This window comes from Ursus americanus, chromosome 24, assembly GCF_024610735.1.
Source record: "Ursus americanus isolate L20-20 chromosome 24, mUrsAme1.1.p, whole genome shotgun sequence".
NCBI classification, from domain to species: Eukaryota; Metazoa; Chordata; class Mammalia; order Carnivora; family Ursidae; genus Ursus; species Ursus americanus.
In genome coordinates, this window is record NC_142150.1 from 2929897 (window position 1) to 2956360 (window position 26464).

At 49.2% G+C, this 26464-nt stretch overlaps 1 protein-coding gene across 13 annotated transcripts in view; it reads left to right on the plus strand.

Moving 5' to 3' along the window:
• TEAD1 (TEA domain transcription factor 1) overlaps positions 1-26464 on the plus strand; it is a 259997-nt gene that overhangs the window by 183103 nt on the left and 50430 nt on the right. For 7 of the 13 annotated variants that reach the window (XM_087855286.1, XM_045796512.2, XM_045796511.2 and 4 more), the window contains 8 exons: positions 1517-1581; positions 3961-4023; positions 4113-4175; positions 17270-17281; positions 18098-18232; positions 19359-19405; positions 20239-20300; positions 21365-21489. In XM_087855286.1, coding sequence (XP_087711412.1) covers positions 1517-1581; positions 3961-4023; positions 4113-4175; positions 17270-17281; positions 18098-18232; positions 19359-19405; positions 20239-20300; positions 21365-21489 — 572 coding nt within the window. The remainder of the gene's footprint in view (positions 1-1516; positions 1582-3960; positions 4024-4112; positions 4176-17269; positions 17282-18097; positions 18233-19358; positions 19406-20238; positions 20301-21364; positions 21490-26464) is intronic. The other 6 variants (XM_045796506.2, XM_045796515.2, XM_045796505.2 and 3 more) reach the window with 3 other exon arrangements.

Below are 26464 nucleotides of genomic sequence, written 5' to 3' on the forward strand. Positions count from 1 at the left end.
ACAAAGGATGTCCCTGGATGGATATAGTCGTGTTCCAAAGCTGTCACAGGTAACAGAGGAACAGAGGAGGTTTGGCTTGGGTACAACTCCAGGAAGACCTGAGAGCTGTCATTAATAGCTGAAAGTCAGTCATGTGCATAGCCTCGTTCTTGTCAGAGGAATAAGGAGAATCTGGGGATGAGAGTTATAAGAAGCCCCAAATAAGAGTCTTCCCCCCTCCCCCTTAAATATGTTTTAAGGTCAAATGGACTGCTTCCATAATTCTAGAAGTGCTTGGTTAGGCTTCTAAGAATTGAGGCTTCTAGCAGTGGGAGCAGATGACCCAGAGGAACTTGCCAGCCCCAGGATTCCATGATTCCTCTGCCTTCCAGTGGTGACCCTGTCCCGCGTGGTCCTAACACAAGCAGGCAGCAGACAGAGCCATGATGACAGGAGCCGATGTCTAGGCAGTGCCGAGGGCGTCTTGAGAATCCTCCGACTAGATTTACACACTTAGGTTGGTCATCATTTCTGTGGCCAGTTCTTTACTCCGCCAGGGGAGGTCTGGGGGGTGTGGTCCCTCTCTTTCACCAGAGGCCGGGTGATTTCCTCATTTGTTCCTTCTGGGTGCCCAGCAGTGTGCTGGGTGCTAGGGAGGCTTCGGGGCGAAAGAGAAAGCGCTTGCCCTCCTCGGGTATGCAGCCTTGTCTGGGAAGTAAGACAGCACAGACCAACCCTACCGCGAGCCCTGCCGTTAAGGGCCGTAGTTAACTGCACGGGCGGGTTCTTACTCATGTGCTGTTAGTGATACCTCTCCCCACTCAGCTCTGGGGTCGTCTCCCATCACATTGTACAGTTGTTCGAAGTCAGATGATCTGTTTGAGACCTCTCGGCCTCCTAGTGGGGGAGGGGCACGGGAGGTTTCAGTGTGTACTTTTAGTTATTTTCTTTCCCCTGCAGGTTATAAAGCTGAGGAGGTTAAGTCTTTTTTTGTTATTGTTGTTGCTGTTCTTTTCCATGAACAAGATCTTACGTATAGTTAGTTACTAGCACAGCGACTACCTGTAGGGACTGTCTGCTTTCGTACTGTTGTCTGCTCCGTATGGTGGGAGCAGTTCAGTCTCCAGTGGCCATACTGACTCTAACGGGAGCTAACTAGAAGCCTGGGTGAGGAGGAGCAGGCATGAGAGCTTAGACGGGAACAGAAACAGGTTTGTGGGCTCCACCCACATCCTTCTGTCTGTTGCTCAGACAGGTTGACCACCCCTTTAGGGACCAGCGCGTAAAGAAACAAAAAGGCACATCTCTATCCTCAGTTGCTAATCATAGTTCGTCATTAAATGCCTTTCATGCCAAATTTCTCCTAGTAAATATTTTTGCAAGCAATTGTACTGTTTTATTTTTCTAGCGTTAATAAGTGTACAGCTCCAGCTTCAAAAGTCTTGAATCTAAATTCTTAGCTTTCCAAGGCTGTTTTTTGGGTTTTTGTTTGTTTTTTAAGGTAACCCATCTTATTGTAAATTCTTCTTTCTTTCAGGTAGGAATGAATTGATAGCCAGATACATCAAACTCAGGACAGGCAAGACGAGGACCAGAAAACAGGTAAACTCACCGGCCTGGACACTGTGCATGTCAGCGAATGGCCCCAACGAGGCATTTTGGCTGCAGTGGCTGTCTGTGCTTTGGCTCCTAGGAGCCCCCAATTTGAGTTCCCTGTAAGGACGTCAGTGTCGTAGGTGTTTTCAATTGGCTCAGTTTTCACTGTTCATCATTTCAGTGACCCCTCACTGTGTGGTCTCCGTAGTGCTTCTTACGCATATCTGGGAAAGTGTCACTGTGCAGGACAGTGTAGGCACTGCTCCTGGACCGTAGCTTAATACCTCTAGTTCTTTCCCAAACTGCGCATCTGTAAAACACCGCAGAAGCTGCAGGTGCAAATACACTTGGAAGTCGTGAAACTTGAAGATTTTTCGCATTGTAAAATCCTGGAACCGCTGCCCATGAGTCATCATGTCGATGACACAGTAACACCAGCAGCCGTGAGTCTTGGCCTGAACCTAATACCGAGTGGTGTGTGTCCAGGGAACGGCTGCCCCTGAAGCTAGGCCTTTGGTCGGTAGCTGCCGTGACGGAAATGAAGTTACAGCCTAAACCTTTGTGCAAGGCAGTGTGAGGAGTTTTGCTCTGCCCTTTGTCCGGGCCCTGGCTCTCCTTGGCCCTTCTGATGTAAAGCAGTCCAAACCCCTGACCCAGTTCAGAACTGGAACGGATGAGAAATTCGTGCTTAACGGAAAACAGAGAAAGAGAGAAAGGAAAGAGGCAGGGGGGAATATCAAACCAAACTCGTCGGTGAGTTGCTAACAGAACAAAATTATTTTTTAATGTTGAACTCTGCGGAATCTGTCTGGCATGGATTTTTAAAAAACTATCATCAAACCAAAAAGCAGGCACAACTGTGGTCTCGTTAACTGAGCAGCAGCTTCCCGTCCTCTGCTCTGTGATGAGTTGTTTTCATGAGTGTTTATGGCGGGGAGAGCTTTTCCCCAGGAATGCTTACATGTGCCCCTGCCAGGAGCCTGGCTGCTGAGTCAGCACAGAGGGCCGGGGCCTCCTGCCAGTGTGCAGAGGCAGGGCATTGTCTGTTCAGTGGATGTCCCCCCCCCCCCAGCCCCAACAGTGGACACTGGCCCTGAGCAAGTCAGAGAATCACGCAAGAGCAAAACTCGGGTGAGAACAAGTCAAAGCAGGAGCCGGATGGAGGGGTGAAGAGGAGGGGGCATTCCTGCTTCTCCGTACTTTAAAAAAGGAAAAAAAGAAAAAGCAAATTGGAAAAAAAATTAATCATTGAAACTCAAAGATAAAAGGCTCTTTTATGACCCTAAATCCTGTTTTTATAGTCAGCAGAGTATTTGAAAATGAAGTAACTGCCTCTCAGTCTGAGTTGCTGAACTTTTAAATGGAAGGTTCTAATTTCTGAAACAGACGGACCCAATTCCCAACGTGCTGAAAAGCACCGGACCTGAGCTGTGTCTGCTGGTCTCCGAGCTCTGGTCATGTGCCCAAACCCCTTCAGTGGGGGACTCTTCTGTATTTAACCAAGTCCCGCTGAAAGAGATGCAAATTTGTTTACCCAGTGGAATCGTTGTGTTTCAGAAGCTGGGCTTGGCTGGCTTTCCACACCCCGGCATCCTGGGGATGGTTTTAGGCAGCCGTTGGTGATACCTCTCCAGTGTGAATTTGTTGTTCAGCAAATCGTGTGGTTTTCAACCCAGATTTCTAACAGGATGGCTGGCTGGCTGTATTCACACTTTTCGCTTTGTAATAATATGCAAATCCACTTGGCGCCCAGTCAATATCCAAAAGAGTAGAAGGATTAAAGATATTTATAAGGGCAAAAAAAAAAAATTGCTCTGCTAACTGGGTCTTTCCATTTCTCTTTGAGATCTAATTTACATGTCAGTATTATTTTAACATTTGCTACAGAATCCAGAGCTCTTAATGAGATCAGAATATAACCGACAGCTTCAGCTTTTTGATTGTGCAGAATGTGCTAATTTATGGATCGTCTCTTCTAAATTGAGAAGAAGGGATTTTCCCTCCTGATGCTGAGAAGCTATAAATATTTTCATTTACCTCTAGCCCCACCTTTTAAATTTCATAGAGAAAACAACCCCACTCTCCCCCTCTCATCCCGTGCTGGTGATTTCTCCCTGGTGAGAAAACTAAGAGCCGCCTAACTTTCATCCCGAAATTGAGTCACTGCAGTGATGACCCAGTCTGAAAAGCTTAGAGCAGCGCTGGGGGCTTGGTGTCTGGCTGGGACTGTGTATTCCTAACTGCAGAGCTTTGTTGAGATGCAAATAACCTTCCCCCACCCCCACCCCAAAACCCTCCCAAGGAGTAGCGATTTTATATTTGATTTCCTTTTTTTTGTTTTGTTTTGTTTTGTTTTGTTTCCCCTCATAAACCCGAACAATGTAGGTGTCTAGTCATATACAGGTCTTAGCAAGAAAGAAAGTTCGAGAAATTCAAGCCGCCATTAAGGTACGTCTGGCTTGCCCAGTTGTAGGGGGCTTTTCATCTCCATGGTTACAGGCTTTTCCTTTGTTTTCCTCCCTTCCCCTACCCTGCAGGTGTCTAGTCACATTCAGGTTCTTGCCAGAAGGAAATCTCGTGATTTTCATTCCAAGCTAAAGGTATGCGCTTTCCTGCTTTTTGGCTTGTGGTTGCTACGCATCTCACTTCCTGTTTTCCATGGTGACTGGTGAATGCCTGCTGCTGGGATTCTCGTAACCTAGTTTCCTCGCATGTGAGAGCTGTTTACATTTCTTTGTGTCTAATCTCTCTTTCTGTACTAGCCTCACATTAAGCTCAGAGAGTGTGTGTGTGTGTGTGTGTGTGCGCGCGCGTGTGTTTGTGTGTCCTTAATAACCATGCAAATGCAGCAGAGAGCTGGTCTCGATAACTTTTCAGCACAGAAACGTGAATTTTTTTTAACCTTCAAATGTCCACCAAACAGCCCTGGGCTAGGAGAGGGGAAAACAGTCCAGAGACACAAAGTTAGTGTAGAAATAGTAAATAAATAAAGTAAGAATCACTTCCAGAGTAGTTATCATGAAATTACTTTAAAAGAATATTTAGACGTTATTTTACGCTTTTTATGTATTTTAAAGAATACTTAACGAAAAACGTGTTTTTTCATGTAATTTTTCATGTGTTCTTTAAACACAGAGAGTGTTTTCTGCCAGATTTCTTCCACATTGCTCAATATTGTTTTTTAAGTGTATGGTTCTGTGATTTAAAAAGAAATTTGAGGTGAGACCCTAAAAAAAAAAAAAGAGAGATGGGAAAGCTCTTCATTAAACCCATGTTTGCAATTCCATTTATACATGAGTTTACTTTGTTCTTTACGTGTGTCTCATTTTCCAGTTTCTGAAAATATGTTTCACAGCAAAAACGGAGGCATTGACAGTTTTTAAAATGCAAGTTTTCCCTATTTTTCTCCCTTTCCGAAATTTACAGTAAAACATATGTGACTTTTTTCCCCATAATGCCCTATTTCAGAAATGCAGAGGGATTGTCGTTTGCACAGACGAGCTTTACTTTATAATAAAAATGAATTTGTAGCGCATATTGTTGCCTTTCCCACCTGCCTTTTTTTGCTGTCATTCTGTTCTGATTTTCCCCATAATTTAATTAAATTTGTTTTGGGGCTAAACTTAAAGAGCAGAGTGTGATTTCACGGCACCGAATGCTGAACACTGGGATCCTTCCCAAAGTCCTCCAACTTTTTTTTTTTTTTATGCAAACAAGGCGGGCTGTGGAACAGGACTAGTGACCAGGAAGGAGCATTTGGTGGCCCTCTGCAGTGGGCAGCATGCTGGCTCGCTCGCACGTGTGGCTGATGGTGGCTGGCTTTTAGCTGCACTGGCTGAGCAATGGAAGACTAAGATAACTTCGTAGATCCTGCTTTTTAACCAAAGGTGCCGTCCTCTCTATGTGGATGTAACTACCCCAGCGTTTGCTGAAGTTCTGACTCTGTTTCTGGTTTCTCTGCGCTAATGAATTAATGATGTACAAAAGAAGTTTACAGACATCAGTTCTGTGTTTCCATCTGCGATGTTATGAATTGCTCTATTTCTGTACCATCCGTGTGGTTCCTACCGACTCACCAGGGCACACAGCCCTGGACCAGAAGCCCTGGTACATGATGAATAAAGCTCTCCTGTCCAGAAGGGACCCCCATGGGATGCAGGAAGTGCTCTTCTTCTCATTTGGGAATTTGAAGAGTCTTCCTCGGTGGAAACAGTTAACCGTTACTTTATGCATACGTGTACACACAAACACATGGTTGTATTTGCGTTTGTTCTTACAAAATAAGAAAAGGTGACTTTCCCCCTCCTGTCAGCCCTGGCCCACTCTCCTTTGGGGCAGACCCAAGGAGGAGGCGGAAAAGGGGCAGTAGGGTACCAATCAGCTCCAAGAACCACCTCCATCTTCTTACCGTTACTTGCCTTCCTCCCTGCCACATTATTCTTGGAAAAAGGGAGGCCTTTGTTTTTCCCATCAGCTAATATCAATGGAGCGTTCCGGGCATGGTGTTCATCACGGTGGGCATTTCACAGTCAACCACCTATTCACAGAGCTGGCCGTGGAAATGGGAATGGGAAATATAGGGCACTGTGGGATAAGTGTTCGCGGAAAGAGCCAAGGGCAAACGTGCAGGGAATCCCAGGGACGCGCCGCCTGGTGATGGGAATGCAAAGACAGGAGCTAGTGTGCTGCAGAGAGCTTCTTGGATGTTCTTTCCATTGAACTCACTGCCAAGTCAGTTCCCTTGTTCAGAGGTTGAGGAATAACATGGAGGAAACCAGGGCTCCAGGAGTTGAACTGATGTGCCCAAAGCCCCCAAGCCTAGCACACGTCACTGTCAGGATTTGAACTCAGAAGTCTCTGAATCCTAAACCATTGCTCTCTTGGGCCGGGTTGCATCCAGTGGAGGTGGGAGAAGGTTTTCAAGCAGAAGGCCTCACGCCGGCGCACCCCATGTCGCCACTCGAGTCCCTTGGAGCTAGGCATGCAGCTTTTGCTACCGAACCTTTCCTCAGCGCCCACGTTTTAGAAGCAAGGTGAATTTTTAACTTCGAGCCCTTGGTCCACGTGTGGGCTTCGTGTGTGACTCACCCTGCGGTGATCATCCGTAACTCAGGGCAAGTGAGGTCCTAGCCACAGAGCTGCTGGGTCACCACCCAGAGGACATTAGGACGGTCCGGGAGAATGAGACTGGCTGTCGCCTGCCTGCAGAGATGTTGCTGCCTTCACCTCTCATGGGCATTTGACGTTAGCGATGCCTTCCTTAACCTTCCGGACCAGCCATCCCCAGGAAGTGGTCTCGTAAGAGAGGTCAATCTCGCCAGTTTTCCGTGTTCTCCCGTCCAGCTCTGGAGTCTAACAGCACTTTGTGGGAGGCAGGGATGAGCCTCCTGGCTGAGTTCATTGTGGGGTCAGGCTGATAGCCACGTGGTCTTGGCCTCCCACACTAACGAGATCAAGTCACTACAGAAGGTTGAAGCCATCCCGGCAGACAGCGAGGATAGCTTCTGGGCGGGCGGTGGGGGAGGCAGGAAGTATCCAGACTTCACAGAGATGTTGTGCTCTGCCTGAGAAGATGTAGCAAGGCCTCCTGGAGAGAAGGTGGCCGTCGACTGGCCGCTTCAGGACCCGTGCTTGTCTGCTGGCCTCAGCCTGCTGCTGGGCATTTTTCCATATGCTTACAAGTCAAGGATTTCTAATCTCTGGGGTGGGCAAAGGCCTGTAGCCCTCCTTGGAAGAATGAAGCCAAGCTTCATCTCTCTGTCCTCCCTCGGAGCTGAAAAAAGTGGTTTGCTCACACCTGGGGCCGCTGCTGGGTGTGGCTTCCATGTGCGCCCTGTGCCTCTAACCCTCCCTCCTTCCTGGGGAAGGGTGTGCTGGAATTCTTGAGGCTGGTTGCTTTCCAGCCTTTTTTAAGCCACAAACTCATATTTCAGATTGAAATCTTAGTCAAAACATTTAATATATAAATGAGTAAATGCTGTTCTTTTTTTTTTTTTTTCTTAAGATTTATTCATTTGAGAGAGAGAAAGAGCCCAAGCAGGAGGGGCAGAGGGGGAGAGAATCTGAGGCCAACTCTGAGCTGAGCAGGGAGCCTGATGCAGGGCTCGATCTCATAGCCCTGAGATCAGGACCTGAGCTGAAACCAAGAGTCAGACACCTAACAGACTGTGCCACCCGGACACCCCTAAATGAGTAATTGAAGTTCATGCTCTTTTACCCTTAGCAGTGGCCTCTTCGGCTGTTCCACTGAGTAAGGTTTGAAAACCACCCTCCTTAGGCAAAGGGAGAAGGAGGTGACTTCCTCTTCGCTGTTCCTGCAGCCTTTTCAGGGCAGCGTGAGCTCTGCAGTGTGCTCGGCCATATTCCTCTGAAGACAGCAGACTCACGAAGAGAGTGGTCATTCTCATGTCACAGTTGAAGAGGAGTCATCCTAGCTATGAAAGTCAAGCTCTTGAAAATCTGTTAAAACAAGTTCCAAAGGTCAGCTTTATGCCTCGGCTGATTGCAGAAGTGGTTCTCAAAGTGCTTGTTGGTGGGCCAGATCACCCCAAGATGTGTGGGCTTTAATTTTAACTTTTTTTTCTTTAAATATTTTATTTATTTGAGAGAGAAAGAGAGAGCAGGGAGCCCGACATGGGGCTCGATCCCACAACCCTGAGATCATGACCTGAGCCGAAGGCAGACGCTTAACTGACTGCGCCACCCAGGCGTCCCTAATTTTAGCTTCCATAGCAAAATTTGTTTTGGGGAAGTTTAAGATTTCCACAAAGATTTGAACTTTATGAAGCACAGAAATGATTAAGTGCAGCAAACTTTTCATTGAGAATCCAGTATGGCCTAGACCCTCAAGTAGATGAGATGTTGGGCATAGAGAGTGGAATAAGCAGAGTCTCTGTTCTTGAGGACCACTAAACTTTTCTGTTGTTTTTGGCCGCATTTGGGGAAATACTAGATTTCCAGTAGATTGTCTCGCAGCTAGGAGACTCTGCAGTGGAACAGTGGGGAAAAGACTGGGTGGTTCTGAGTGTGGGAGGATTAATAAGGAAAGCCTTGTTGGAAGGGGTGCCGTTAGAACTGGGCCTTCAGGAAGGCAGACAGTTTCCCGTCCGAGATATGGGGGTGTTTGGGGAATCACGAAGAACACCATTACTTGGAGGCACGGGATGGGAATGAGGCTGGTGGAGCCCAACGGGAAGGTCCCGGATCACCTGCAAGAGAGTGAGGGTCACCTGTGGGCCATGGGGAGCCTGTGGGGACCGCTCATATTTAAGCTTTGGAAAGCTCTCTCCCACTGTTTTCAGAGGGATGGCCAGGAGGGAGGCAGAGCTGGAGGCAGGGAGCCTAATTCAGGGGTTGCTGTAGTTTGGGGGGGGCACACCCCCCCAGGGCTCACATCCACTCTTCCCCGCTCTCCGCGGCTGGTTCCCGCTCCAGTCCACTGTGACTGCTGTGAACTCTTCCTTCCTCAGTGTTTTTAAAGAGTAGTTTATGTTTAAAACTCCTGTCCTTACTAAGTCTGAAAAGTATATGCTGACACGTTTCAGTAGCAGCATTGAACTAGGTGTTTGAAGGTTGGGTTCCCTTAGAGTCATGGCAGCTCACTGAGGGTGTGCGTCAGAATTAACTATGAATTTGGGCTGCTGAATATTAAATATAACAAAGTTAAAAAGTGCAGAGAATTACCATAAAATATTTATGTTCGTACCAACTTAGAAATGATCATTTTCATTAGGACGTATTTCCTTTAACTTTTTTCTCAGTGGAATGAATCAAATGGCAAAACATTATTCTTTTTTTTTTTTTTTAAGATTTTATTTATTTATTTGACAGAGAGAGAGACAGCACTGAGAGAGGGAACACAGGCAGGGGGAGTGGGAGAGGAAGAGGCAGGCTCCCAGCGGAGGAGCCCGATGTGGGCCTCGATCCCAGGACTCTGGGATCACACCCTGAGCCGAAGGCAGATGCCTAACGACTGCGCCACCCAGGCGCACCCAAAACATTATTCTTACTTTTTCCAGTTTCCTCTCCCTAGCCTCCTCCCCCAGCCAATCTCAGTCTCCCTCTTCTCCCCACCCCCACCAACAGTATCTTTCCTTGCCATTTATTTCCCTAAGAAAATAGAGCCAGTGAAAACTATCTTCTCCTTTTGTCCTTGTCCTAAAATGAATCTAGGTTTTTATCCATCATTTACTCTGAATTTGTGCTAAAGCCATTGCCACCAACATGAGACTTTTTCTCTACGATGTATAGCAGCCTAAGCCAAGATAAGCTTGAATGAGAAGTGGGGATGACATTGGGCACAGACTGTAACCATAAGGGAGGGGCAAGCAGATGGAGGGGGCAGTTGAAGTGGTTGAGGCGTGATGTAAGGAGATGAAGAACCAGGGGCAGAGAAACTGGGACAGTAGGGAGAAGCGGTGAGGAGGTCGGCAGAGTGCAGAGATTCAAGAGCGGGCTAAGATGGATAGGGGAATAAAAGGCGTTTGTGGCCAGCGTGCCAGAATTTTGGACATTAAACTATACGCTTTCCAGTTTTTTGTTTCAATCATCTTGGCTAAAGTGCCTTAAGAGACCAATCAGAGTGCTAGCTAGCTAGTCTAAAATAGAGCTTAGCTTTGAGGGGAATCATTTCTCAGCGATGGGCATGCCATGTTGTGGTCCCTGGCCCCGACAAGGTCCTTGTGACCCACCGCTCTCCAGGCGCAAGGCTGGATTTCGGGGGCCTGGTTCTAGTTCTAAGGTAGAAGATGGCGGCCACGCAGGTCCAGCGTGCAGGTGACCCGTGGGGCTGTGAAACGTGCATTTGGGAATCCCAAGGATGCGGACTTCCCTCCCTCGGATGCTGTGTCACCGGCTGTATCTGCAGTGCCGTCCCCCAAAGCAGGTTCATTCCCCCTCGTCCCGCCCCCCACTGCCATCTCTGGCTGGGCGGGGAGAAGCAGCAGCCTGTCTGAGAAGGCAGTGGGTGGTATGGTCTGAACACTGGGCTGCAACTCATGAATTATTCCCTCCTTTGAATTATTTCACTCACCGTTAATTGACCAAGAGGCCATTAACTATTTTTATTTGTTTAAGCTCCAGGGATTTATTATCCCATGCAGAAGTGTTGTCCACACAGGAAGCAGCCTCTCTCTGCCACTCAGAGTCCCTACTTAGAGCTTCCCCGAGTATCTCTGTATGTTCGGTGGCCCTGCGAGGCGGTCCCGGCCCTGCCCAGAGGCCTCCTTTCCTCACGGCAGCCGAAGGGCACCCTGCAGACCGCAGCCACACTGCGGACCGTCATCTTCTTGAGAAGATGGACCAGACCACTTGTGGTGTGGAGTGCGTTTTGGGGAGGTCACAACTCCAGATGGTTCCCCAAGGAAAGGAGGTCTTCATTCTGCCCTAAGCTCGGCAGGAATACATCTTAGGCAGTAGACGTGTTCGTGTCAAGCTCTGGAAGAAAAGCCCATACTTGCTGACATTGCGTCATGCCAGTTGGACAGAAAAGGCCTGAGATTGTCCGATTGTGTCCAGTCGTTGGTGACTAATTTACGAGCTACATGTGCTCCCCGGGGCCGTTTTCTTCATTCTCGCCCTGCTGGCCTTTTGTGATTTGATTTCTGAACAAGCCATTCTTTCCAATCTGCCATTCCTTCCAATAAGCAGAGAGCTTAAAGTTCAAATTGTTGATTTAATTCTCCTGAAGAGTTCAGGAGCTTCGCGGGGGCGTTGCTGCCGTCCACACTGCTCCTTCCTGGTTGTATCACCACCGGTTCTAGCCAGGAATGGACTTGTCCACGGGGGAGACATGCTTCACTTCACCCACTGGTGCTCCCCACGGCCCCCTGAACCCCTCTACTCCTTCAGGCGTGGGCTGTCCGAGGTAGCCAGGCCCAGGAAGCCTGTAACGACCACCTGCTTGGCCTCCGCACCAGCACCAGGACGCTTGGCCTGGCCGTGGGATTTGGGAAATGATACACGGCCTCTCCTGGCATCTCCCCATCTTCACGGGGTTCTTTCACATTCGTGGCATGCGCCCTCTCTCCCCAGTGATATTTTCACTACTTTGTTTTTAACTGAACTGAGTTAAAGCTAAGTTTAGAGACCGGTGATTTCTCGTGCTTGGGTGTGATGGGGTTAGGACCGCTCATCGGCGGTGTGGTGGTGCAGGGCTCACACTATAAACCAGAGGACTGAATGCATGTTTCTGTGTGAACCCAGCCAGGTCTGGGTTTGCCTTTTAAAGGCAACAGAAACAGTCTCAGTCTCCACTTCTATCCCTTTCTAAAGACATCCCATTGTTAATGGGCCTCCAGTGTAGACAGTGCCCTAGAGGACATGGTGCCGAAAGGGTATGGAGTCGGGACCAGGGCTTCTAAGCCATTCTGGTCACATGGGCCCCATTAGACTGCAAGTTCACTGAATGGCAGGGCTGTGGGCACCATGGGGTGTGCTTAATGCAGTGCCCAAAGCAGTCCCGAAGGTGGTGGTTCTTGTCCTCGTTTTAGAAATGAGGAGGCAGAGGCTTAGAATGGCCAGGTGACTCACCCAAGGTCACAAGTCTGAATTTCATCCCCGGACTAGCTGGCACCAAAGCCCAAACTCCCTGCATGATGTCATGCTGCCTCCCTAAAGAAGGCCGGTCAGGGAAGAGGGCTCAGTTCCCTAACTAAAGATGCTTCCACTGATGTCTCCTTCAGCTGAGCCCCATCTTCGTGCATGTTCGAATTAAACAGAGCACATGAGTGGTGGGAGCTGATACTCAGTCTGGAGCCAGACCTGAGCTTGCTTCCGGCGTGGGTTCCTCTGGCTTCTCAGGGGAGATTGACTTCTTGCCTCTTGCTGTCGCCTCCCAGGGGAAAGGGGGCCGTGGTCAGAAGGGGACCTCCCCCCCGGCACCCAGACCTAGCTGTAGCTGACCTAAATGCCAGGCTTCCTGGTAGAGGCGGCAGGCATACCTACAAATCACCTGGCTCTTCATCTGCAGTCTTTTATGATGCTAAGCCCCACGTCGGAATTAAAGGCAACACTATTGACAATTATAAAATACTAAATATAGCTTAGTACATTTAAAAATGAACAATGGTAAAAGCCTTGAAAAATTTTTCTTTGATGTGAATGGAGTCTTTGGCATTTGCAAATACAATAAGATGAATTAATTGCTACTCATTACATGGGAAGTCAGGAGAAGTATGAATGTGCCTTCCCTCCTTGGCATTAGCCGTTGCCTGACCGAAATAGCCCCCTTTTGTATTTACTCCTGCTTTCTCTAATAATAAGCAAATTCGAGATCATGGCTAGAAAAATTCAAGTGCCCTGCATCTTTTCTCCCAGACCATCACAGAGTTGTGTGATGTTTATCCGCTCAGGGGCGAGCGCTAATAATCGCAGAGGTCATATGAATCCACGTAGTGCGAGATGAGAAACAACATCTGCAAAATGACTTTTTAGAAGAGTATTCTGTGTTTTGTCTTTTTCTGAAAAAGTGGTTTTGCAAGCAAATTGCCATCTTTCCTCTCTTGTATTGTATTTTTGTATTGCTGGGGAAAGTATATTTGGGGAAAAACATTTAAGAGCTATCCAGACTTTTTGAATCCATGGTCTTTTTTTCAGTGTGACAGTTTTCCTGATGTAGTGGTGGACTTCCCTATGAATAAAGTAGGCTGGAGTCTTTACGTTTTAAACTGATGGCTCCTCATACTCTTTGGAGTATGTTGATTTCATATGCTGTTCACGAACATACAGTATGTAACAGCTGCGATACCGTACACGCAAGCTCGTGAGCCCTTTAATATTGTCTTTAGAATTTGTGGACGGTTAGTGCCGGAAGGTGATGAGAGTTGATTCCTCGGGATAACTGAAAGCCGAGGAGGCAGAGGGAAGTGGGAATAAGACTTCCCATCCCGTCTGCAGGCTGATTCATAAAACGTCCTGGAGTTTGAGGCGCTCACTGCTCCAGCCGTGTGCATGTCACGTGTATTCCGTGTAGACACTTCCCGAACATCACGTGTTTAAACCGTAACAAGGAGGCTGTCTGCAGAGCCTAGAGGCGTAGCAGCCGCCCTGCTCTGCTTCATGAAATATGAAAGCCTGTTTGCTCAGTGACAATAACCATTCGAAAGGCTTCAGGTGGGGGAGTTTATGCGTGACACAGCCTGCTGGACCCCGTGCGGCTGAGCGGTGAGGCCATTGACAGCCTGGCGTGCCAGAAATTGGACAGGGAAGAAAGGCGAGCGGGCACTGAGCCCCACGTCCCTCGGTACAGTGCTTTATCTGCCCTCATCCTCAGCTCAGACGGGCCGTTTGTTCTTAGCAACCCCCCGTGTTTCCTGCTCCGTAAATATTTTTCCACATTTCAGGTCATGGGCTTGAGTTAGAGTTCCGGTGGAAAAGGGCGAGTTGCCTTTTCTTTCGCCACTTCCCAAACATTCAGCTTTTTGTGGCCTCCTCCTTTGTCATCTTAGGGATGGAGGGACTTCAGATCAGTGATGAGGACTCCGTGTGAAGTTGTCCAGGCTTTTTGCTAGGACACAGCGTTCCTGTTCACGCATACTCGTGGAGAGACATACGCACACTGGGAGTATTTCCCGTGATCTAAGACATCATAGGCGGTAACTCAGTATTGACTTCGTAACAGTTTTTCAAGAGAAGACAGTGTGCCTTGTAAACCTTTGTAGAACCATCCACATTTCAGAAATGTTGGTGCGAAAACCTCTTAGAACAAGATTATTGTGGTATACAAGTGTAGCCCAGATTGTTGAATGTACAGTAGGATCAGTTATTTGGGTAGATTAACAACCCCTCCCCCTTCCCCCTTGATTCTGGGGTGAGCAGGGAGGAGGGAGTGGAATGTCTTAAAGTCCAGCATATTAGACCAGAGCGACACAGAGAAGCAATTTCCTTGGGTCTGACACTTGGAGTTATAATTTCTTCAATGCCAGGCATGTATCTCAGGGCTGGAAATGACAATTTAGAGGCCCTTCCACTGAAATCTCTCAGCTTGTCATCCTTCTGTACCCCCATTTCAGATGAAGTGGGTCTGTAGTCTGGCTCTCAGTTCTGATTTCGAGATATCACTGGCAGGCCTTATTATTTACAGCGTTACTTTAGATTTGAAACAAAAAATTTTAATCCTTTTAATTTTCAAAGATATATTTTAGATAAAGGGGGGAGATGTTATTAAATGAGAAGGTAGAGTGTCTCCACTTCAAAAGGTAGGAAATCACGGGTATAGACATTTTAGTCCATTTGCAGAAAATTGCCTATTCTCAAATAGCTAGGTCAAGTGCAGAAAGAACCTCTACTTGAGATAAAATTTCCTCTCCACACTTGGCTTTCTCTGTTAGGATAGACAGCCAAGAGCTGCCCAAATTTTAACATCTTGCTGTCCTTTTACCAGTACTTTCAGGCTATGCGTATCCAGATGTATTTGCTTATAAATGGAACTCACACTCACAGCGACTGATACTTTCAGAGCCAGAGGGCGTTAGGGCATCAAGTGCAACTCTTTATTTCATAGGTGAAGAAAATGAGAGGGTTAAACGACTAGCCCAAGGTAATGCAACCCATTAACGTCAGGCCGAGGCAGGTGTGGAGCCATGTCCCGGACTGCTCTTTACGGGGACGGACCAAGTTGGGGAGACAGGAACGAGTGATTTGCTCTCCTGCCTTTGAGCATTTGTGTCCTTCAGGTCCCTCCTGGAATGCTGGGTCATGAGAGTTCAACTTAGCAAAGGAAGTGGCCCTGTCCTGCAGCTGTGTGACCTCAACAGCAAAGCCGGCGACTTCTCTCCTTTCCTCATTGACTGATTTCCTTGTTTTTTTCTTTAAAAAAAAAAAGTATCAAACTTTCGTGGAGCATCTTGGAGAACTTTTCGATCAGCCTAACGTAGGGGAAGATCTCCAGCACCTCTGCTGGAATAAAAGCAGGCTATGGAGATGTGGGGGACTCCTTTCCATTCAGACCCCGACTTTCTATTCTTGAGTCTCTCCACCGAGGATGCACAGACACACACTGTGTTTGGGGCAGCAGGGTCACCCCCGTCATCGGCATTTCATGAACACCAAGGCCCATGACGGACTTCTGGAATAGAGCCAAGCCCGCAGCTCTTTTCATAGTTATTCCTCAGTTTGCATCAGCCAGACCAGCAAGGAGTCTGGGCTGCCACTGTCCCAGCTCCTCACGCCTGGCCCCTGGCGAAGTGATAAGGCTTGTTCCTTGAGGTGGACGGTGCCTGTGGTCATACCTGTGACTTACGTTAGCTCAGAAGTCATCATCGTGAGGGCGTTTATAACTTCCCATTAGTGGTTAGGTGACTCGGGGGCTGAAGTACAAGGTGACGGATCCAAAAAGAACCCAGTGTGTTTGTATTGATGTCAAGTCACTCCTGTCAGAGAAGGGTGTCGTACGGCTGGAGCTGCGTTTTCTGTTCATTAGGCCTGGATCCCCCTCTGCAGGGATGATGGGGCAGGTGGCAGGTGCAACCACGGGACCAGCGAGGGGTGGATTGACTGGCGCTGAGATCTGTGTATGTCAGGCTCTGTTCGGCTTTAGGGCATTTGCACACCTAGTCAGTTTATTCCACTGACATCAAGATTTGTCTTTTTGGGCATCTCAGTATCCAAAATGATTCAGCTCTTTAAGAAAAGAAAAAAAAAAAAAAAAAGAACAAACCAAAACCGTTAACAAGCTAGCTTTAGGTAGGGTGTTCGGATGAGCAAGTGGGGGCTCAGCTCAAGGACCTGAGGCAGCAAAGCCCCGCACTAGTGCCCAGAGCCATTCTGTTGGGGACGAGGGATCCTGCGGGCTTCCTGGGCCCTCACCTGGTCCTTCAGCCCCAGCACGTGCCCTTCAAGAGGATCCCAATGACCACGGACAACCCCAAAAAGCTGTCACATGAGGCCCATTACTTTCTCAATGGAGAGCCAGAGAAATGTGTAAAGTGTAAAATTCTATGCAAGTGTTAGGCACTTTTCCAAGGGGTAATGTAAGCTTTTGGAAAATTCACATCGTGTTCCTGGCAGTTAGGACCAAGTGGTGTCTCTGCCTTGCTTGGGAGCACCTAATTTGACCTTTTTTAGAAGCCCCTCGTAGTTGTTTTGTAGGCTTGGATTTTTTTTTCTCCCTTTGGCCTCGCCTCTGGCACGTCAGCATGGTATGGGTCACCTTTGGGTAAATCTCTGCACATTGAAGCCAGCTGTTGGCTGTGTCGTTCCCTGAACTTTCCCTTGACCTTCATGCCCTGTCTGACTCTGAGTGGCAGCCTTGGCAGCCGCTGCCTTTACTTTGGTGCCACCATTTTGTTCCCGTTCCACTGGAGCCTGGGCCTAGTAGAGATTGTGTAGACCTTCCATGAGCAGCCAGGCACCTTGACATGTTCGCCAAGCAGGAAGCTCTGCCTCTACCAGTCAGGATCTGTCACACACCAGGGGGCTGACCGTTTCTCCATCTATACTGGGGAAGCCACAGAACCAGCTCAAGGGGGTTGGGAGTAGTTTTTGAAATGGGTGGACTGGTTGGTAATTGCCTTTTTAGATGGTTATCTGGGTCATACCTTCCTGCTAAAATGTGAAAAAGACCCATAGTCCCATGCATTCTGTTGCACCCCATATTGTGTGTTTGTGTAAATATATATATTGTTTAAGTGAAAAAGAAAAATATCCCTGCCTTTGTACGCAATTCTTTTAACAAATTGTTTATTGTTGTATCCAGGTAACAAGCATGGTAAGTATTTTCACCAAATTGAGTATTCTGTATTTTAGCTGTGCTTGGCAGACTTTTTGGCTAGCTTTGTGTTACCAGCCTTGGCTTTTCTAGAAAAGACCCATTTAGTAAAGGGAGAAACCACTTGCCCGGTAGCATCCCCTGTGTCCTCAGCTATGGAGAGAACCTGTGTAGCCTTAGACCCATGGTGGGGATACCTGAGAAAGCATGCGCCCCCGCCAGCATGCTGCTTGGCCCCGTCATGGCCCCCCACCCGCCCTGCTGCTTCTGAGCCTCCCCACCAGGTGTCTGCCAGGGCTCCCGGGCCTCGCATGCCTCCAGCAGCTCCTGGGACTGTGGCCCCGTGACTGCGCCCACAAATGGGGCCTGCCTGCACCCTGTGGACAGTCCCTACCCCAGATCCGCCAGCACCGCCCTCTCCTGTCTCCCTCCTCCCATCTGTATGTTTCAATGCAGGGCCTCCCACCCCCCCCCCCTTTCCTTGAGTGTGTCAAATAATTGGAGAAATCTCCTTCTGGAAGCTGAAAAAATAAATACATTGTCCACTCTTCTCAGAGGCTTCCCATTCTGTTGAAAAATGGAATAAAATATTTCTTTCTAAAAATCCCTGCCCCTGGGTCGTGTCCTAAAGGTTCAGAGTTATGGTAGGGTGAGTGTGTTCTGGCCTTCTGGCTGTGTTTATTTATCCGTGCATGTTTGCTTCTCCGGCCTCTTTTGTGGCTCTGTATTTAGTCCATGTGCTCGTGGCTGTGCCTGTGAAGCTGCCTGGTAGCCATGTGCTACGTATTAAGTCTGTGTGTCACTGTCACCTTCAAGGATCAGACGGCCAAGGATAAGGCCCTGCAGCACATGGCCGCCATGTCGTCGGCACAGATTGTCTCGGCCACTGCCATTCACAACAAGCTGGGGCTGCCTGGGATTCCACGCCCCGCCTTCCCGGGGGCGCCGGGGGTAAGTCACAAGCCCGTCCGGCGGTGGCGGCAGCCCCTAGGGGTGAGGGGCCGGCATCAAGCCATCCATACCTGGCACTTGTCCTTGGGTCCCGTGTGAGGGCGAGAGGACCACCTGTGGTCCGCTGATGATGCCGGTGCCCAGTGGTGGGAGGCGCGGGGAGAGAAAGCTAGAGGCCGGCATCCTGGGTCCCTGCCGACATGGATTTAGGTATCACTTCGCTGGTGCCCTTCTGGGTTGTGACCTGCTGCTTCTGCTTTTTTTTTCCGGCCCTTGCTCTCTTTTCCTGTGTCCTCAGGGTCCCTTTAAGGGAACTAACCCTTAAAGGAGCAAAGTATTCTATTACCGTTTTCAATTTGCTCCGACCAGGGACTGAGAAGTTAACGTTATAATCTCATTCAGCTTCGCAATAATCTTAAATGCCTCTCATTGTCATTGCCGTCTTGCAGATGACGAGGTTACTGAGTAACAAAGCGAGTTAGGTGATGTGATCATGGATAGTGCCATCAGGACTCAAACCCAGGGCCTTAGGACTCGCTCTGCGATTCCTTTTACACAGGCTGCCTCCTTTACACAGCAGGGGGCGGCAGGCATCAGAAGCCTCAGGGAGGCTCCCAGTAAAGGAGAGGTGTCTGCATAGCTTCTCGGAGCTCTTGGCCTCTGTCTGGTTCAGAGCTTCGTTATCTCCCGGCCGGCCCTTGGTGCCGTGAGCTGTGGAGGCCCAAATGTCGCACAGGGAGCATTGGCGAATGGAGAGAGGAAGAGAAGGATGGGTGGGTGGGTGCTTGCATGGATAAAGCGATCAGATGAAATATTTGTGAGCCCCCTGAAATGTGCCCAGATCTCTGGTAGGTGTCAGGAGAACCCAGAAGAGCTGCTGTCTGGTCCCTGCCCTCAGGGCAACTGTCTGGAGGAGGAGCTCCGGGGAAGCCTGGGCTGCTAGGCCAAGGAGGCACATTGCTGTCTTGTGCACAGCGATGACCACATCTGCATCTAGAGCGGGTCACTGCAGCGGCCGGACAGTCTGAGCCCACGGTCTTTAGCAGGGGTTGCAGTGCGCAGACGTCCTGAACAGTGTTTTCGTGTGAACTCATAATGCTGATGCCTCTTGCGTTTTGCCTTCCAGTTCTGGCCAGGAATGATACAAACAGGGCAGCCAGGATCCTCACAAGAGTAAGTCCAGGGAGGGGCTGGCAGTGACATCAAGGGTCTGGTCACAGCACAGCCTGGGTGGCGTTTCCCCAGGACCAGACTGCCTGGGGGCTTGCAGGAGAAAAGAGACTTAACCCGAGGTCCCCAGAGTCATCTCCCACTAGCCACTGAGGCCAGTAGCAGGAGAGAGACTTGCATCGGTCTAGGAGAGGCATCAGCGGCTCACGGCCACCTTAAGTTTTAGTGCTCATCCAGCTGGAAACAGCGAGAGGGGCCCCGGGCCTTCAAGGCCTTGGAGGGCAGAACCTGGGGTCTTCCTGAGAAGCACTTGTCAGAGAGGACAGTGGAGGCGCTCCTGGAGCCCGGCGCATTCTGGCTTCCCGGTGGTGAGGGCAAGGGAAGCAGGCCTCGTAAGCAGCTGAGGCTCTCTGGGTATAAAAGCAAAAGGAAGTCCTGCCCACCTGCTCTCAAAAGAGCTTAAGCTGTTTGGCCAAGAGAAGGAGAGACTGAAGCATGTCCCAAACCTTGCCTGGCAATGGTGACCCCAACTTTGGTCACTGCAGGGACGAAAAGAGAGGTTCGATTAGATGTCACAGCACACGGGAGTCCGGCTGCTGTCTCTCTCCAGCTCGTCCCGTCCCGCTAGAGCACTGTGAGGCTTGACGGGTTGGTCCCCAGCGCCTGCTGGCCCCTCTCAATCGGAGTAACTGTCTCTGTCTTGGCAGAGCTCTGCAGGCAGGGAACCTTATGGGGGGCGTGCAGGTTGGGCCCCTAGCCCTGGGAGGCCAAGGCCAGACCTGGGGAGTAGCCACTGCTATAGTCTCGACTTTGACTCTCCACTCCTCCATCCCCAGCGTCAAGCCCTTCGTGCAGCAGGCCTACCCCATCCAGCCAGCGGTCACAGCCCCCATTCCAGGTGAGTCTCCACGGGACTCCCCCTTGGGGGACCTTCCTGCACAGCTGTCAGCTGGGCGCATCGCGGTACCTGCAGTGCCTTTGGCCTTCCCTCCTTGACCCTACCCTCCTTAAGCCTGGAGGTCGGAAGGGTCACGGACATGTTCGGTGCCCCCAGTGACCTCCCAGGAGTTCTTCCCATGGGTTTTTAAAGAAAAGGGAAGCCAGCGGTACCCTCTGGCTCTGTCAGTAGAACATGGCACTCTTGATCTTGGGGTCGTGAGCTCGAGTCCCACATTGGGCATAGAGTTTACTTAAAAAAGGGGGAGAAAGATTTGGATGTGTCAATTATATCTCAATTTAAAACAAAACTGGAAAAAAATATAAAGAAGGGAAGTCCGATCACTTTCACCGAGGACCCTGGGTCACCCTTGGAAGGGGGAATCGCTGTGGTTCCTTCCTCATCATAAACCCGCTGAATTGGACAATTCAGATCTTGAGGGCAGAGAGGGGATTATTCACCCTTTATTATATAAGTAGGTTTCAGTTCCTTGTACCCTCTCTTGAACGAAGAGCTTCCAGGGAAGCCTTGACTAGCAGCCCAGAATCTGGCCGGCCCACCTGCTCCCTCCCCACACGTGTGCACGTGGGGTCACTCCATTGAACTGTTACCGAGTCCCCAGACAGGACATTAATTCACGTGTTGTGCTCTGTTCCAGTGCCACGGAGCATTCTGAGAGAGTAATTCTGTAGGGCTGGTGACCACAGTCTTAAGGAAGTTGATGGGCAAACACAAGAAGTTTCTCAGGGGATCCTTACAGGATTCACTTCAGGCTCTTCAGCTGGTCCCCTTGTCCGGGATGAGGGGTGCTCCAGCCCTTAACCTGGGCCGAAGTTGACATTGTGTGAGCCACCTAACGTTGTGCCTCTGGGGTCCTTGGCCAGAATCCCACCCCCGCCTGACTTCACTCTGCCCCTCGACTCTGGTGGAGGGGGCAGCCGTTTTGCAGGGCCCGGCCCCAGCACTGGCCTCAGGCCCGAAGAGAGGCACGGGGCCTGCTTTAAAAGTGATGATTGGTCTTTCAGGGTTCGAGCCTGCGTCAGCCCCAGCTCCCTCGGTCCCTGCCTGGCAGGGCCGCTCCATTGGCACAACCAAACTTCGCCTGGTGGAATTCTCCGCCTTCCTCGAACAGCAGCGAGACCCAGACTCGGTGAGTGTGCTGCGAGGTGTGCCTTGAATCCCATTCCTGTTCACCTTCACACTCCTCTGCCTTCCTTCTCCTTTCCCCCTGCCTCAGGCCTGCCAAATAACATGGGTGAGAAGAGCCAGACTTTCACTTAAGTGAAAAGGTGTTTCCATTGACAAGTAGGTAGAACTGTAGAGCCGAATATTTATGAGTACTCTGGACCTCAAACTCCAGGGAATGCTGGAGCTTGAAGGGAAAGACATTAATAGGCTTTCGTGTTTAGGAAACTGCAACAGCAGATGACAGTTCTTGAACCCTGACATGTGGCTGGCACCGTGCAAAGCTATTTGTATATATGGTCACATTACACCCACAAAAACCCCATAAGGGTCGGTACTGTTGGATGGATGAGGAAACAGAGAGGTTAGGAATTTCTCTAAAGTCACACAGTTAATATCTGATAGATAGGAGATTCAAATTCATGTCTTTAAAACTCAAGGCTAAGCATTTAGCTGTTAACTCTGTACTGCCTTTGCAAGTCCCTCTTTTCTCAAGATAGCAAGTGGTTCTCTTCGTACGGAGAAGTAACAAGCTGGTATTTTAGCAGTTCGATACAGAAAGCGATGCATTATGACATAAGCACCAGTCACGATGGCATCTAGACTCTGGCATTTTTCTTCTTTGCCGTCGTCCCTGCCCCATCTGGTGCCTGTCACGTCATTGTTTCCCAGCCCAGCCCATCACTTCCCAAACGTGTGTGAGCCCCCCTTCTTTCCCACCCAGCAAGCCCCAGGCCCTTTCTTCACTCCCACTCCTTGGCTGTGTGTCTGAGCGTTGCATCTGTGTGTGGGTGAGCCCTAGGCAAGAATGCAGGAATCAGGAGTTCGTCTTCGGGATCCTCACCAACTCCTTTCCACACGCTCTCTCTCACCCCGCTGCCCTGATCTCAGAGGTCCCAGGCTCTCTGCTTTGCTGTCGTTCTGTCAGGAGAAAGTGTCATGGATGAGTTCACCATCTGTTGTAAATACTAACATACTGAACAATCAGAGGTGACCTCTCCGGGGTCTTTGTACAGTGGCTCAGTGGAAAGCCTCTGACTGGGGAGACGCCACAAGCCATCACCAGAGTGGAGACTCAGGGGAGCCTGTGAGTGGACCCCTGACATTTCTCTTTATCAGTTGTGAACTCTGGGTGTTGGTAGAAAGATAGAGCCTGTTCCAAAATTGGGAGAAAAAAGGCAGAAAGAGACGGAGTAGGTCATTAGGCCAATTGAGGCAGCTTATTGGGACAGGGGAGGGAAAGGCCAGCTGGATCGCTCTTCTCGTGTGGCCGAGTGGTTTTTTAAGAAGGGTGATGGTGATGGCATAAAATCCTTCTCCATGAGAGGCACTGAGATATAAACGTAAAAGGTGACCCTCCTGATTCTTTGTTTCTTGTTCTTTCTGGAAAGCATAGGCCGGAGACGGGGTTTCAGCCCAGTGATGCTTTTTGCTTTGCATGACTCGTGTTGGTAGGATGCCTCGTTGCTAACAGAATACGCTGCCGTTGATTATTTCGTTCTTTGTAGGGCTCCATGAGGAGATTCTGTTTCCCCCATTTTACAGATGAAGAAACTGAGGCCCAGACACATTAAACAATTTAGGATGTTTAGCAAATAAGCAGAGGGGTCAGGAGCCCAAATCTATGTCATTATACTCTTTTTACTACTATAAATCACCCTCAGTTTTGAAGTTCTCTCCATCCAGTCTACATATCTCCTGTGTGAGCCATTCTCTCTCTCTTTGCTTTTGACCATTTTTTAAAGAACAGAGCTCCCAGGCACCGGAAAGCACAAGTCCCAAGATGGTAGTTGTTTCCCTGGTTAAAAGACAATAGAATATTTTATTACCCACAAAAAAAATTTTTTTTTTTAAATATTTTTATTAAGATAGCCTATGGCAGCCCCCTCTTGTGACTGTCCTCTCCAGGTATGGACCCTTCGGGCCAGGAATGCCCAGTTCCTCTTTCCGTTGTTTGTGTTTATCGGTCTTCATACTGCGGGCCACTGGATTCATTCGGTCCGATCCGTAAACACTTAGGAGCACGTGCACCTGCGTGCAAGGCACTGTCCCGAGGAGGAGCCCCGCGCGGCACAGACGGGCACCGCGTCTGCCCGCGTGCAGTGGGACGTCTAGCGGGAAGACACACGTGAGGTCTTTGTGAAGTGTGGGGACTTCTACGAAGGAAGAGCCCTGAGCTCTGTAGAGTGATGAACGGGTTAGGGCGTGCTTCCCTGAGGAAGTCACCCTTACCCTGGAAGGTAAGGGAAGAGTAAGGGAGAAGAACATTCCAGAGGTGATGACTCTAAGTGTAGAAAGCAGTAAGAAAGTTGGTGAGTAGTTTCCTAAAGGCAAGGCCCCCCAGCCCCCTTGGAACAGAGTCCATACGTGCATCGTGTTTCATCCATGTTTAGGATTACGCGTGATAATTGGACTGGTTCCACTGGATTTGGCCTTTTACTGATGAATGGAAAGGTTTGGCTCTAAAGATTGGACTTGACAAGCACATGACTTCAAGGTGCCCTGTAACGCAAGGCCTGCTGTGAGTCAACACTTTTGGGCCTCTTGAGAACATAATTATACTTTAGTGGGGGGCATGAGTTGGGGACGGAAAGAAATTGGAATTCATTCAACGAACACTTTTTAAACACTTCCTACATGCCAGCCACTGTTCCAGGTGTTAGGGAATTAATCCTCGTTCTCCTGGAGCCCGTGTTCCAGGGGAGAAGACGTGAGAAGTGCACGAACGTACACATGCACACACGTTACGTAAGGTGATGTTAAGTACTAATATGGAATGACGGCCCTGCTTCACTGTTGGAAAATTACTTGCTCTTTAGATTAAAAATGTATAATTTCAGAAAGTAAGAATACCTTCTAATATATGTGTTGGCATTTTTGGCTTATATCGTGATTTTATTTTATTTTTTAAAGATTTTATTTATTTGAGATTGAGAAGAGAGAGAGCACAAGCAGGGAGGAGAGGGAGAGGGAGAAGCAGGCTTCCTACTGAGCAGGGAGCCCGATGTGGGACTCGATCCCAGGACCCTGGGATCATGACCTGAACCGAAGGCAGACGCTTAGCTGACTGAGCCACCCAATTAGGTCTATCAGACCGTGCCAAGCAGAGCTCTCTCACTGTTGTGACATTATGTTGTTACAGTGTAACATGCGTGTCACTTTTGATGTGGCTTCTCGCGTTCCCACGTTACAAACACTGACTTTCCAGTGGCACACAAATGAACTTACTGTGTACAAATGATCGTGAATAATGGCATATGAATTTATCTTAGAAGAAACGTGAGGGTTTGAAGGATGATTCTTGTGGAAGGAGGAAATGGAGGGACCTTGGGAGGAAAAGGTGATTAATTGAAATGGGATTCATCGAAAGTAATAATTCACAAAATTATTTAAAGCACTGTGACAGTGTCTCAAGCATGAGCTTCTCAGATTCCATAATACGTGCTTTATTTTGCAAACACGGGGCACTGTTAAAATGAGTGTGTAATGGCACTTCAGGACCAAGGTCACACTGAAACACTTGTAGCTTGTGGACGGGCTCTTCAGCTCTTAGACTTTCTGTGGCTTCTCAGACTTTAATTTTACTCTATTTTTGTTCCAACGACAGGAGAACTTCAAGCTATCTAAAGTAAATTCAACTGGTACCTTTTAAGAAAGCTGTGAGTCAACACCTTTGTTGACGGTATACAGTATTTAAAATACAACGTCAGACCTTAAGCTTGTGAATTCGGTAAGGAAGCCAGCAAAGCGACAAATAATTAAAGGTCCCCAAACAATTTCAACTTTGTGTTTGGATTCTCCAGATCTTTGCCTACATGCAGACATAGACACACCTTTCCTCCGTCTAAGGGCTTTGGCTCTTTGGAGCCAGTGAGGTTGTAGGTAGTGGTGACAAACGCCAAACGAATGAAGGAGCTGGGTGCTGTGCGCGTTTTCATTAGTGATCTCTTTCGTCTTATCACAGCTCTGTGAGGTAGGTATTCTATCCCATTTTATGGAGGAGACCTGGAGAGATGGCTGTTTGAAGCTAGTCTGCAGCCGGGGCTCGAACACACAGTTGTGTAGCAGTAAAACCAAGAGGAGGACCTGGTTCGCCTAGTCTCCAGGCTAGGGTGGCCTCCCTGGTACCAGCCATTCTGGAAAATCACTCTTGAGTTTACGATGTGTGTCCCCATTGCCACCACTAGAGACGTCTTCACGACTCCCCCCCTGGTGGCACCAGCACGGATACACCCGCAGGACAGTAGTGGCGACAGCCAGCACTCTGCATCATTTTATGTAATCCTGGGATACAGCCTGCCCCGTGGTCGCCAGTCCGCTGTCATTGGAAACAGGATTGCGGCCCAGGTCTGCTGACTCTGCCACCTGAGATTATGACCAAAAGGCTGCAAGAGCCATTTGTATCTGAGGAGGAGGGGGTTTGGTAGTCCGGGGCCGCTGCTGTAATCCGGAAGGTGCTAGGAGTCGTCTGGGGGATGAGCGCCCCCTGCTGGCGCCGCATCGTGTACGAACCAGACGGCCGCGTTCCCCCCAAATCGGTGGTTGTTTATATTGGTGGAAAACCAGCAAGTCAGTCCCTCTGTTACCTCTGGCTCCACTTGAAGCTAAGAGAAAAACAGCAGAGGGTGAAGAAAGGAAGGAAGAATCTAAACAACAGAGACTATTTTAGAAGTGGTTAGTAATGCTTGGAAATACACTTTGCTACATGATTTCAGTGTTCCATAGCAAAGGACTGCAAGTGTCGAGCGCAGGATCCCCCACCCCGGGGGGGCCCCTTAGAAGCACCTTGCCTGGAATCTGGCCAAGTCAGGCAGCTGCTCCTTTAGGCCGATGGATCTGGGCTGTCCGTGCATACGTGGGGAGTGGTTTTCCTGATAAGGCCTCGCAGAATTCCTCCACCCCTCTCCTGGGGCTCGGCAGGTGCCTCCAGCCCTCCTGCA